The 14,475-nt window shown below is 35.6% G+C and overlaps 1 protein-coding gene across 1 annotated transcript in view; it reads right to left on the minus strand.

Moving 5' to 3' along the window:
* ZFPM2 (zinc finger protein, FOG family member 2) overlaps positions 1-14,475 on the minus strand; it is a 608,205-nt gene that overhangs the window by 475,063 nt on the left and 118,667 nt on the right. The window contains exon 2 of the mRNA XM_006897144.1: positions 4,518-4,676. Coding sequence (XP_006897206.1) covers positions 4,518-4,676 — 159 coding nt within the window. The remainder of the gene's footprint in view (positions 1-4,517; positions 4,677-14,475) is intronic.

Here is a 14,475-nt window from a genome sequence, read left to right on the forward strand (position 1 = left end):
TCTATAGTATCCAGACATGCCGCCTCATTACTTTTTCTCTGAAAATATCATACGTGGAAAAGTTAATGTTACCTAGCTTTGAGTTTGTGATTTGAGATTCTTAACAAATGATCCTTTGTTAAGGAACTAAATGATTTTATGATCAAATTCTTGACTTCCAGGATCCACTAAGTGATTCTTGTTCAATTTAGGCATTAATGACTAGGGAACAATCTTTACATATGGAAAAATTTTAAACTGTAACTAGTAGTTTAAAACAAGTGAAAACAAGTATATTTTATCAATGGTTCCACATTAAAAATACTTCTTCACAGGGACCTCCTCTTCACGTGTGATACTGATACTGTAAAACATTTAAGTATTCTCATATTCTTTTAATGGCCAATCTCCTTCCCTTCCTGCCAGTGGCATTAAACACAAGCGTCACTGAAATAAATTCAGGAATTTCTACAGTAATATTCGTTTCTAATTTTTCAAAGAGAACATGTTCTCTTTCCTAGGACTAATTAACTCAAATTAAAAGTGGATGGCATGCTTTTTGCATGACCTTAAAAAGATACAATCTCTATCAAAGGGCTGTCTCTCAATCATACCAATTTTTATCAACTTCAGTGGGAATTCTCCAGTCTCATATCCAATGAGCATGAAGCAATGAGACTCTCCACCTATTAAATTAGGCCACAGCTACCTGAAACAGGATTGCTGTATTTCCTGCAATCTAGCTGTGGAAATAAAATTCTTATTCCCATCTGCTATCACCTTTGTTTTGTTTTTTTTAATTTAGGTTGTTTATTTTTCATTTCAATGAACATCTACAGAGATTTTGGGATTCCATTCATTCATTGTTGCATCCTTCTCCCCGCACAAACCCCCCCCATTTGCTCCTAAGATATCATTTTAAACATGTACAATATAATATGTATTCGATTACACACTACTTAACTTATTCTTTCTATTGCATACAAGATTTTTTAAAAATATTAGCTAGTTTTTAAATTTCCAGCTATTCTTTAGACAATTAATATATTAACAAATGTTCCTAGCAACTGTAATTCTATTAAGTTTTCTTAGTGTCTAAGAAACAAAAAAAAGCTTCTGGCTATTTTTCAGGAGTTAGGACGTTTACATATCATTGTTTGTTGTTTTTGCTGTTGTTGTTAGGTGCCATCAAGTACAACTCATAGCAACTCCATGGCTGACAGACCTGAACCCTGCTCTATTCTGGGCCAGCCTCCTCACCTCTGACACACTTGAGCCCACTGTCAGAGTCACTGTCTCAATATAACTTCTTAGGATTCTTCCTGCTTCTTCCACCTTTCCAAGCATCATGTCCATTTCCAAGGGATGGTGTCCAAAAGTATAAGAGAAAAAGCCTCGCCATCTTTGCCTCCACAGAGCACTCTGGCTGCACTCTTCCCAAGACATACCTGTTTGTCCTTTTCGTTTTTTTCTTTTTTAATTATTTTCTTTTTAATTGATATTTTAACGAAAGTTTACAGAAAACTTGGATTTTCATTCATTCCTTGTTGCACATTTTCCTCCCTACCCTACTCCCTGTTCGTTTTTCTCTTTAAAAAGATTCTTTCACTGCTACACAATTTTCTTCCTTCCTCCTGCCTCCCAGTCCACTTTGCTATGCACATATTATTCTGGACTATTGTCCTTCAAAAAATACCTATTCTTCTCCTCTTTCTTTCCACACCAACCTGAATGCACCCAATCTTCTCTGTTTGTTTTTTTGGGATACCAAAGGATACTCAGTACTCATCTCCAAGACCACAACTCAAAGACATCATTTCTTCTTCTGTCATTCTTATACCATAACCAGCTCTCTCATTGGTAACAGGTGACTGAGAGGACCATGGCCTCAATCAAGCACACCTCAGTCTTCAAACTGACATCGTTGTGCTTAAGTATTATGGAGAGATCCCTGACAGCGGACTTCCCTCGTTCCCTGATTGCTGATACCAAAGGTGTTGACTATTGATCCAAGTAAGATTGACTCTCTTGACATCATAGTTACATCATAATGTAAATTACATAACGTAAGCTTTTGCCATAAAATCACTTTCTTCCAAGAAATGACTACCTTATAAAGTTGGAATTCTAAATCCTTTATTGTAACATTTAAATAATATTCACTCTAAAAATACATATAACATTATTTATCAATATGGCTGGTTACCCTAATAAATCAATAAAAATGTCCAACTTCATGTATCATTCCTTTAACAATGAGAGCAGAATAAGTAAGGAAAAAGACAGCAAAAAAGTGGGCCTTATAACCAGTGGCTTCCTCTCTTCTTCATTGCAATATCAAAACACAGGTAAAACACCCTTTAATGCAAAACCAGCTAGGTTTCTTGCCAAAGAGGAAATTATTTGCCTTCAAACAAAATTTAAACATTTCCATCAGCTATTATATGTACTGCTTATACTAAGTTGCCTATCAATAAATGGTTCACCCCACCCAAAACAACTAACAAAGATGACCTATTTTATCTCTAATTTTTTTTTCCATCAAGTGCCTTATGTGGAAGAGGAGGGCTAGACTGCAAGGCCAGCCCGAGATCTTTGGAATCTGCAGGAGTTAGTGATGGAGCAGATTTTGAACCAGTGTGCATGGCAGGGGCTGCTACTGGCAGTCCTTTCCACAGTCCGGCAGTGGTTCCTACTGGCCCAAGGACCGGGCAGGCCTGCCTTCTTTTGCAGTTAGCACACTAGTAACAGTACAATATCAAGCTACAATTTGAAATAGACGTGCATTAAATTTATATAATGACTGAGGGTTCACTGATGGGTATGGGTATGGGTATGGGTATGGGGGTGTGTGTGTGTGTGTTTTCTTGGAAGTCGCATCAACATTCTTCAAGTTATATTCCTCTTCAAGGCTCATCAAGAAATCCACACAAATACACGCACATTAAAATATGTATTGCAATGGGAAAATCTGCTGTTAGGGACTTCTCCAAAGTACTAAAGAGCAATGGTGTCTCTCTGGAGACTAAGGTGCATCTGATACAGGCCATGGCCTTTGCAATCATTTGTTATGCATCAGAAACTTGGACAATGACTAAGGAGAATATAAGGAGAACTGATGCCTTTGAGCTGTGGTGCTGGAGGAGAGTACTGAGGCTACCATTGACTGCTAGGAAAACAGAATTGATGCCTTTGAGCTGTGGTGCTGGAGGAGAGTATTGAGGGTACCATGGACTGCTAGGAAAACAAACCGATTCGCACTGAAGGGGCGACTCCTTGGAGGCAAGGATTCTGAGGCTCCATCTAACATACTTTGGACATGTTGTAAGGAGGAATCAGTCCTTGGAGAGGGACATCATGCTTGAGAGGGTGGAGGGACAGCGCAGGAGGGGAAGGCCCTCTATGAAGTGGACTGATTCAGTGACTGGAGTAATTAGGATGGGTGTATTGGAGACAGTGCAATTGGCACAGGACAGAGCAGAGTTTAGGGCTGTTGTACATAGGGTCGTTATGAGTCGCAAGTGACTCGACGGCACAAAACAACAACAATGCATAACAAAGCTCCCACAGTGCCTGGAAAGCAAAGCTAACTGGCTAAACAATGCATTCACAAACACAGGCAGACATACAGGGTCAGACTCACGGACATACTCTTAGTTGTGTCTTCTGGCAAACAGCTATGCCATCTGTAGTCAGCTGTTCAAAACAGGTTAGTGATGGTGCTAATACTTTTAACAGAAAACCTGTCTCACTTGCAAGTACTGTGCAATCATATAATAAATAAAAAGATGTATTCAAGACCGTGAAGTGACTTTTAAGGAGTTAAAAAGTAAACTAAATGAGATTATGAGCATATATGGTCTAGGGTCTGGCAGGGTTTTACTCTGTTGTACACAAGGTCGCTAGGAGATGAAGCCAAGTTGACAGGCATTATAACAGGCAAGGTCAGTTGGCTCCAAATCACGGTGGGAAATAAGCCAAAATACGTATTTCTTTGGTACTAGCTCAATTATAATGACATATATGAAAAGAATGTTGGGATTGGCAAGCATGCATTGTCCTATGAAGAATATCCAAAGAGCACCATCTTTGAGGGTTCAAAGTCAATGTCAAGCATATAATGCAGTTACTTCTTAAAGCTAAGAGTTGAGAAGTATGGACAGGGTCTCTATCAATTCCACCCAATGCCTATGTTCAATCCTTAATACAATGCCTTTCAAGCAACTGATACGCAGTAGGTATCTCTGGAAAGAAATGAGGAATAAATATTAAAAAATAAATTGCAGTTAACTGGCCAGCCAACAAGAAAATGTTTGTTTAGATATACAAAATGACTTGTTTCTAATGTGGAGTTACTTCTTTGTCCCCTCAAAATAACTGTAAATCTGAAGCACACATTTTCAGACTACTGAATTATGTAAGAATACTTTGAGTATTTTTTTAAGAGTACTTTTATTTCAACCTATTGAAGGCTTTTTAAAAACTTTATGAAATGGGTAAACAGACTCATGTGTTTCCATCCAACCATCAACGATTACCTTTGTTACAAAAGTATTCCACTTCTTCACAGCTCAGATTTTCAGGGCCGAATTCTGTGGAAAAGCTTTCCTCCAACGGAAAGTCCCCTTTGGAGATGAGCTCTGTTTCCTCTGACGGACACTCCTCTTCTTCCTCTTCAATGGCATCTTCAAGCGGCCCTTGAAAAAGAATCAAGGAGACTGTACCGAAAATATCCAAGGAAAGAAGTGAAATCATATCCTTAAGTAGGGTCACTTTTACTGAAGGAGTAAAATATATTCTGTATAAAATTAATAAGGGGACGCAACAAGATGCTGTTCATCTATATTCACAAGAAAACAATGACCGAAGATGAGAAACAAAAAGAAGGCAAGTGTCACCCTCCAGGGCAACACATCTATCTATCTCCCAACCTTCCCCACCCCACCCCCAACCTCAAGCTTATTTTTTCATTCTCTTCTGAAGAGCAAAACTGTGCACTTTATGTTCATTTGTTAGAATTAACTGCCTGGTAAAGAGTACAAGTCTCTCTTACACCATTGTACAATTTTACCTGAGATTTTAATAAAGATTTAAAGTAATTGAATGCATTTTAATTGAACTGAGATTCTAATAAAGTCTATACTTTTAAAAATCCATCTTAAGAGTGGATACTGAGAAAAGATTTCATTATATGTGTTTGAGGCTTGAAGAAAAATTACATATTTCTCTCCCTGATGAAAGCATAACCCTATTCATAATTAATTGAATTTTTTTTCTGAAATGAAAAAGTAGTTTTCTAATGAAAAAAATGTAATTTGTATTTATGTGATACTTCCCTCAGTAATAAAAATACAACTGCCTGAGCTTGAATAAGAGTGAGGTACACTACATTAATGGACCTATTTTACTGAAAGGGAAGGGAGGGCTACAGTTGTTCTGAAGGATCTGAAGTGGATGACGAGGGAATACCACTCAGCTGATTGTGACTTTCTGTCGGCCTCTAAAGAATCAAAGTGTTCGGCTCATTTTGCTAAGGAGAAGCCCGCCTTGGCTCCTACAGAGGTAATATGACATTATATGCAAAGAACACAATTATGATGATTTGTACTAATTGTCACTCATGTCAGAAATCTCATCGGACAGGCAGAAGACATAAAAACACAGTCAGTGTCTTTCTCTAACTTCTTACAAACGATGGTTCAAGGTCAAAGGAAAAAAAAATCTTATAAATAATTTAGAACAGTGCCCATACCAATATTTATATCTTTTTGAGCGGGAAGTTTTGATATATTTCTATGCATACACAAATATAAAGGCAAAGAAGAATACATGCATACAGCAAAGTGACAGATCTGATGTTTTCCCAAAACCACATTTTCAGCACGTCCACACTGCTAGAATTTGTTGCATAATTAAGGGATCTCCAAGCAAGAAAAAGTATTATGACGTTTCTTTATTGTTTTTACTTATCCTTTTTCTTTTCCCTAAAAGAACAAATCCTAAGGAGGAGATGGAGACTCAAAACTCAAAACTCAGTACCATTGAGTCAGAACCTCCTTATAGATGACCCTCAAGTGGGTTTCTGAAGCTGTAAATCACACACAGGAGGAGACTGCGTATCTTTCTTCCTCGGAGCAGCTAGTGGATTTGAACCACCAGAGAGTCACAATATTTGGGCTAGCGCAAATTTGTACAAGCTAGGCCACCAGAGGCTGCACTAATTCCAAGCATTCTAATAATGTGTTTTCCTAGGAGTCCTTTCACTGAGCTGTTGCTGGCTTTAAAAGAACCATGGATTCTATTTTTGCAAACACTACACTCAAGCCATGAATAACATGTTAGTTTCAGCTTACTTTAATTATTTCAAATTTAAAATTTACAATCTATTATCTTTAAAACAACTATGTTGTACAGCAAGACATGCAAATAACACATAAAATAGACCATAAAGTATTTAAAGAATTTGAATATTTCATCTGGCTGTACTAATTCTGCAAGGTAATTGAATAGTTAATTATGAGTTTAAGAAAGAACATAATATTTCCCTTTTGTTTTTTAGTCTTTCAAATAAATTATAGTAACAAACCTAGCAAAATGTGAAGCCATCTCATTTTTCATGCATGTATCCTATCAAAGACCATTATTATGTGAGTTTTAAACATAATCCAGAAACAGGTGTGGGAGTTACTATGATTTTTTTGTTTTACAAATATGAAATAAAGGCCAGATTATTAGTTAACCAGAGTAACATTACATGCTATTAAGTAGAAAAGAGCATGTGAATACTTCTAATTATATCCTAGAAAACTTTTGTAAATACCATATTGTTATGCAAACCACTCTGTGGTAGTTATAAATGGCTTATTTTCAAAATAAAACCATAAAATATAGTTAACATCTAAACATAACTCTTCAGAAAATAGTACACTCCTAGTAATAAAATAATTTATTCCTAGATGCTGAAGGACCTAGTTTTTAAAAATTAAGAAATTTCTTGGTATTCTCAGATTACTAAATGTGAATGTAAAAAGATAATCATTTTATATTTTCACAAACTTAACAAGAAAATCATCACTCCATAACAGGATTATGAAGATCTTCTTGTAAACTTTGTAAGACTATAATACAGTAACTTACTAATACTTGCATATATAATTTATATCAACACTTAATCAAGAGAAATGACTTTAATGTCAGTTACAGCAGAAAGGACAAATAGGGATGGCTGCTTTTGGAATATAAATTTTGAATTTTACCAACAAAAAATAACTATAAAAATACATATTCTTTAAATAGTCATTTCAGCAATTTCCAAATGTATGGATTTTCTTTATAAAAGCTAGTATAAAAGGAATGTATGCACAATAAAAAAATGAAACAACAAAAATTATTTTAAAATACCTTTTAAAAATGACATTCTGAGCATATCTGCTTAGAAATTTCAACAGTATTTATTAAAGAAGCTATGTCATTGAGCAATTATTCACAGTACTTAATTGGCTCTTGTGTCAATAATACCAAATTCAAATTTAGTAATTTTCTAAAATGTTAAGCAGAAAAGCTCGTGTACAATAACACAAGCCCACCAACAATGACCTAAGCAAATCTTCAACTAGGTCATTTTATGATGGCATACACATTTATATGCCCAGACATGCACGCGCGCACACACGCACACACACACACACACACACACTCTTAGCTTAGCACTTGTAACAATGCTGACAGTCTTAATAGATAGTACTTTATCAATTCTTTAGCAAGTATTTGACAGTATTTTATATTCCAGAGATTTTTCACTTTAAGCACTAACATGGTACAACTCCAACAAGAAAATGTACAAATTAAATCTGTACAAATGCATTATAACTAAATATAAAAGAACCTACATGCAAAAGCAAACTTTCAAAGCACAACTAAAAAAAAATATTCTTGAGTTAACTGTTCACATTGCAACATCTCATGGACAATATTTTAAGAAGCCACTGCACCGAGATTCAATGATCAACTTACATTCTTCTTAAGGCACGTATCAGATTTATATAATTTAATGTGTTTTAAAAGGTGAAATTATGAACCATCCAAACAAGCTCTGGGGAAAGATTTCTCTTAAAATGCACATTATTTATGATTTAAAGCCAGACTTCTCTCTGCTCGGTTTCTTGCTCACTTTTTAAAGGAGCAAACCTAAAAGATAACAGGTGACCATAAACATGTTAAATGAGTAAGGGGCACATGACTCACAAGGTCAATTCATGAACAGCCCCAATGAAGGGAGAGGTTGATGGTCCCTCTGTGTATGGATTAGTGGGCACAGAAGTCCACTTCAGAAAAGCACCACACATAATTTGACACAAATAATAATATCTACTCAGAAAAGGCTCACAACTGAGCGCCATGTGCCCTCATGGAGAAAATTACTTCTGATTGAGGCCACTTGGCAGGCAAGTGTGAGGAAATCTGAATTTCAGCTCTTCAATTGCTTCTGATATACAGATATTTAAACACACTCACTGAAAAGAACAGCCTTAGCATTTATAAATAAAAATGTTTACCTTATTTTGCAGTGTTAATAATAAAATTACCTAAAAGTACAATGGTACTAAGTGTTGGGCATTTACAACTTTTAATGATCTCTCTGAATAAATAAGTGGGTGATCTTTAATATTTTATATGGGATGAATGATAAAAGTTTAAGGGGAGATTGTAGTGAGTATAAAGTAGGACCTTCACTTTTCAGAGAAGAGAGAAAATTATATACTTGGGGATCATTCTGACTTGGCCACAGGTATTCCTGTCCCTTGGTTATAAAACGGAAGATAGGAAGAAGGATTGTTCAGATGCAGGTCGGGTGATAGAGAAGGCTGGTCCAAGAGACAGTGAAACTTCTCACTTACAGCCAACAACTGCTACTTATAATGGCTGGGCATTAACATAAGTTGATTTTTTTTTTCTATTTTGTGGTTATTCAGATAATCAGAGTGGTACACCAAAACACACTGCGTTTGAGATTATGTAATCCCACTCTACAAACTACTAACATAAAAGATCTAGTTAGTTGAGTATTCTCCAGATTCATAGATCTACAAGAAAATTTGCACCATAACTTCAAAAGGGTAAGAAAATCCTGGGAATTCAACCCATAACCATTGGAGTAAGACCTAGGCTTTGCCAAAGAAAACCTGAGAGGAAAAAATGTGCAGAGAAACACATATATCATGACCCAGAATAACAAAGAGGAAAGATTCTAAAAAGCACTATAACGAGAAAGGGCAAGAAATTATAAAGATAAATAAAATAAGCATTAAGTTAAACACGTATCCTTTATTATACATCATCTTAAGGAATATAAGCTTTCTAGAGAGTGATGTCTTCAATAAATGTTGTCTTTCTACCTTCAGTGCCTACTAAATGGCAGGTTATCTTTGTTCAGATAAATGCAAAGTACTTCCGAATACAGAGCACTCAAGAAAGAAATTAAATTCTACAGGAATTAATATACATTCTCAAGTGTGAAATGGGAAAAAAGTGCCAAAATCTATGGTTCAGATGCAATAAACACACGTGTGCACACACAAAAAGGTTCTTTCTCTTAAGTGCTCACCGGCATTAATTTATTATACATTATTTTTATTTGTGGTTTACATGCCTTTGGGTTAAATAAAACAAATACTTTGTCATAACAGAACTCTACGGAGGATTCCACCTTCCCCTCAATGCATTAATATTCTGAGCATTCTACAGGCTGCACGAGACTAGCCACCTAGCAAAATAAGACTGTTTCAGAATACTGGGCAGCCCTGATTGCAACTGACAGGTGGGAAGAAAGTCATATTAAAATATTATCATTCCCAATAATTACAATAATCCATCACAGTGTGCTCAGAAATTCTATTAGATGGAGTTTCCTCCAAAATACACAAACATTTTGATATTTCCAAGCCTTTTTCATTCTGGTGCTTCTTAATCTACGCCATTTCAAATTGTTTCTATCATCATATAGCACTATCATTATTAAAAATTGAAACCTCCACCTCAAATTTTTATCATTTTAATCACAGAACAAAAGATTCATACAACAGTATAAACTCCTCAACATGGTAATGAATTAATAGAATTAGTATTACTCTCTCCAAAGTTACCAGCTCCTGTTTTGTGTGCATTTTGTTTAGTCATTTGAAAAAAAAATCATCTAGGTCAAGGAGTAAGAAGGCACTTAAAACCTCTACACACACAAAGAGGGGGATCTAAACATGACATTTTAAGCAAAAACATACATTGTGCTTTAGTTATTGCATAATAATTAATCCATATTTTTAGGCAATGTCATTCAAATGGAAAATATATAAAAACAAGTAGAGAAAGACATTCTACTTCATATTTATTGTATAAACACACAAATATGTCCACACTATCTGCAACGATGCTCTTTCAGATAACAGGTTAAATGGGGTTAAAATGACAACTCTCAATTTACACATCCTGTACGTAAAGAAAATTAAGCAATGCACTAATATTTATATTAGAATTTCTCATTACCTAATAGTACATATTCTTGCCCCACAATTCTTTGCTAATTACTGGAGAATATTAATAAAATTTAAATTACAAGGTCTTTCTAAAAGAAGTATTTACTGTGTCATATGTTATGTACACTTTTACACTGTTCAATTAGAAATAGATAAAAATAGTATGACACTAAACAAAGAAGTCCATAGAAGCATATACCCTTCTCCATCTCACTGTCACAGGAGCATTTCAGGTTTCAAATCTCAGTATACTTCTCATTTTATCAGGGGCACATTTTGTTCCTTTCAGGAGTACTCCTCTCAGTTTAAAGTTGCTACACTCAGACTTCTTTATGAAACCTCGCTACCCTGTAGGCACACCTCCAAACACCTCTCACTCACGTCCTATTCCGTGGGTCCCATGCACATCCAACAGAGCTGCTAATAAGAAGCAGCTGAGGAGAAGGGTGCTCTCTGGGCAGGACAAATCCATACTAACTCGTGTAATTGAGCTTAACAGCAAGGATACAACCTTATTTCTACATTCCAAGAAAGGGGGAGAAAAAGTGGTATTTTAAACAAGCAAGTTTCTCCTGCAGTCACTCAGTTTCAACAATATGTGCATCAGGGAATCAAGGCAGAAGGAAACATTTTTATTAATTTTTCTCTTATCTATAAGAAGATGCTGATTTTTTTTTTTCATTTACATTTGTTGCCTGCAGGTAGCAAGACCAGAGAATCACACAGTAGAAATTCTTCTTTTTGATTAATTTCTTTCCATGTGTTATGTTATTTCTAATATATAATTTATTTTACGGTTTGCTCAGAGCCGGGCATCTTTTTGTATATCTGTACAAACTGCTGTACCTCAATCAAGAGAAGTTGAAGGAAATTACCTGTTTTGCTATCTGTTTTTTTTTTTACATTTTTTTTGGGGGGAAATCAGTGAATATTTAAAATTAGTTCTGGAATTTCAATGCACAAAACAATTATTAGAAGATTTTAATAGTGTTTTCAATTGACCATACACTATTGTAAAAAAAAAAAAAGAAGTGGGGGTTCAGGTTTTATTCAAAATATTTTTATGGGGGTGGGGAAATCAACACTTAGATTTTATAACATGAAGTAATATTCTTTGCTTCAAGGTTTTGGTCCTTTCTGTGGATTGCAGTATGTCAATATTTCTTATACACAAAGCCGAAAGCATTTTAAATTCTATCTAATTTCTTTCCTCTGAAGTGCCTTTATTTGGGAAACTTGATATTAACGGAATGATGCAAAAAAAATTTGCAATTTTACTTAAGCAAACTTTCCATGTAGTAACTAATTTTACAGAGTAGATTAAACACTGATATCACATGAAAGATAAAGTTAGATGAGAAAGTACGGACAAATTTAAACTAAGTTCTTTAATGACTAATCAGGCAATGAGAAAATTCAATTCATTAGTAAATGGCTGTGCACTGACCCAGGAAGTAACAGAGTTGGAACTAAAATTTAAAATTTTGCAATCAGGTCTTATTTCAGAGTTTGCTGAAGATAGTTCCCCTATCAGAAAGAAATATTAAAGTGCATGCATTACCAAAATTCTATAGTAACAATTTCTATATAATTTTCATCTAACTCAATAAAAAATGTCTGTAATTAGTAATAAGTATCAAAAAACGGGAAAGATATTACAATCATCTTGGAGTTTTTGTGTATTTTTTGTCATTTATTTATTATTTATTCATTAACTAGTACTTATACTTTGCCACACAAAGCTGGAACCGTTTTAGGTATTAGGCCAAGAGTAATGATGGTGATGGATTTTTCTCCTTCCTGAAAGGATGATTCAACTAAAGAAATAAATCTGAACTATACAAGTTAAAGAGAACTCTTTTATTAAATAAGTTTTTTTAAAATTAGAAAACTGGAGTTCCTCATCTTAACACAGGCACTGGTAAACCCTGTTATATAATAACTTCAAATTATTTGTGCCTATTTCTTATTTCCTCTACTGTATTATCACTGTATCACACCAACATTTATAACTAGGCAGTTAAGTATGGCGATTTACAATTAGCCATGGCACTTACTATTTAATTCAATAGACTTTTTTAGCTGAATTTAATTGTAATAAATTTGAAGACCAAATCAAGTAGAGATGACACTGAGGCAAAAATGTTGCAAGTCTCAAAGGCAGAGCTTGAAATCATTACTTATACAGTCGAAAGGAGTTTCTTCCTCTTGACAGCTGAATCTAGAATCCTTTCCTAAAACTAGTTTCCACTCTCAGCCTTCGTGGCACATGCTCCATGATCTAGGATCAGAAAGATGGGGCTTTTCTCCCCAAAGGAGCATTAGATTTTAATTGAAATATGTTGTAGTTGTTTTTTTATGTGCCGTTGAGTTGCCTGCAACTCACAGCGACTCTATTTACAACAGCCCTAAACCCTACTCTATGCCTTGACAATCTCACTGTCTCTGACACACCTATCGCCATTACCCCAGTCACTGAATCAATCCATCTCATAGAGGGTCTTCCTCTCCTGCGCTGTCCCTCCACTCTCCCAAGCATGAAGTTCCTCTCCAAGGACTGGTCCCTCCTTGCAACATGTGGAAAGTACGTCAGATGAAGCTTCAGAATCTTTGCCTCTAAGGAGCAGCCTGGTTTAACCCGCTCAAAGACGAAATTGTTCATTTTCCTAGCAGTCCATGGTATATTCGATATTATTCTCCAGCACCACAGCTCAAAGGCATCAATTTTCCTTCTATCCTCCCTAGTCATTGTCCAACTCTCTGATACATAACAAGTGATTGCGAAGACCATGGCTGGTATCAGATGCACCTTAGTCTCCAGAGTGACATCACTGTTCTTCAGTACTTTGGAGAGGTCTCTAACAGCAGATTTTCCCATCGCAATGCGTCTTTTAATTTCCTGGCTTCTGGTGTGGAAACTGTGAACAATCTCTTCACCATCCCTCCTGATGCTGTCAATTGGCCCAGTGGTGAGAATCTTTGTTTTCTTCACATTGAGGCTCAATCCATACTGAAGGCTACAGTCCTTGACCTTCTGCAGCAAGCATTTCAGGTCCTCCTCAGTTTCAGCAAACAGGATTGTATCATCTGCATAATGTAGAGTACTGATGAATCTTCTTCCAATCCTTATGCCACACTTCTCCTCAGCCTCCTGGATAATCTGTTCTGCATATCGGTTGAAAGGGTAGAGATATAAGACATATATATCCCTGGCATACACACTTCCCAGTTTTGAACTATGCAGTGTTTCCTTGCTCTGTTCTGATGACTACCTCCATGTCCAAGTATAGGTTTCACATTAGCACGATCAAGTGTTCTGGGATTCCCATTCTTCTCAGAGTCAGCCGCAGATTGTTGTGATGCACACAACTGAAACAGAGACAGTGTATTTCACTTCTGTCCTATACTGGGCTGTGAAAGGTCACTAGTTCAAGTCTATTAGTTGTTCTATGGAAGAAAGATAGGCCACCCTGGCATCTAAATTTGAGTCCACTGTTGCATTCACCGTGTCGACTTATCCTCTGAGAATAGAAGCCTGACTCAAGATTATTCTGATTTTAAACCATGTAGCTTCCCCAAGTTCTGTTTAAATGACTGCCTCTTGGTCTAAAACGGAGAACCTTGGAAACTGATAGAAGGTTGCTATGAGTTTCATGAGGCTTTGTTAGGTAAGAAAGGACTGGAAGCTATCCACTGAGCCGCCCTGAATATAAGGTAAGTGGCTGAGAAATATTTCTTAAATTAATTAACTAAACTTACTGCTTTTTACAAAGTATAGCTTAAATATATTTGTACAAATGGAAAAAATAACAAAACACCATGAAATTATTACTCATAAATTTTTTAAAAATTAAATCCATTTAAGTATCATGCATGTGTTTATCAAAAAACTCAATAGTATTCCATGTAGTTAAAATTAAATTATATAATTCAATTTGTACAACTAAAAGAAGTGATTCTTTAACAT

The sequence above is a fragment of the Elephantulus edwardii genome, unplaced genomic scaffold (genome assembly GCF_000299155.1).
Source record: "Elephantulus edwardii isolate Elephantulus edwardi_28Jun2011 unplaced genomic scaffold, EleEdw1.0 scaffold00202, whole genome shotgun sequence".
NCBI classification, from domain to species: domain Eukaryota; kingdom Metazoa; phylum Chordata; class Mammalia; order Macroscelidea; family Macroscelididae; genus Elephantulus; species Elephantulus edwardii.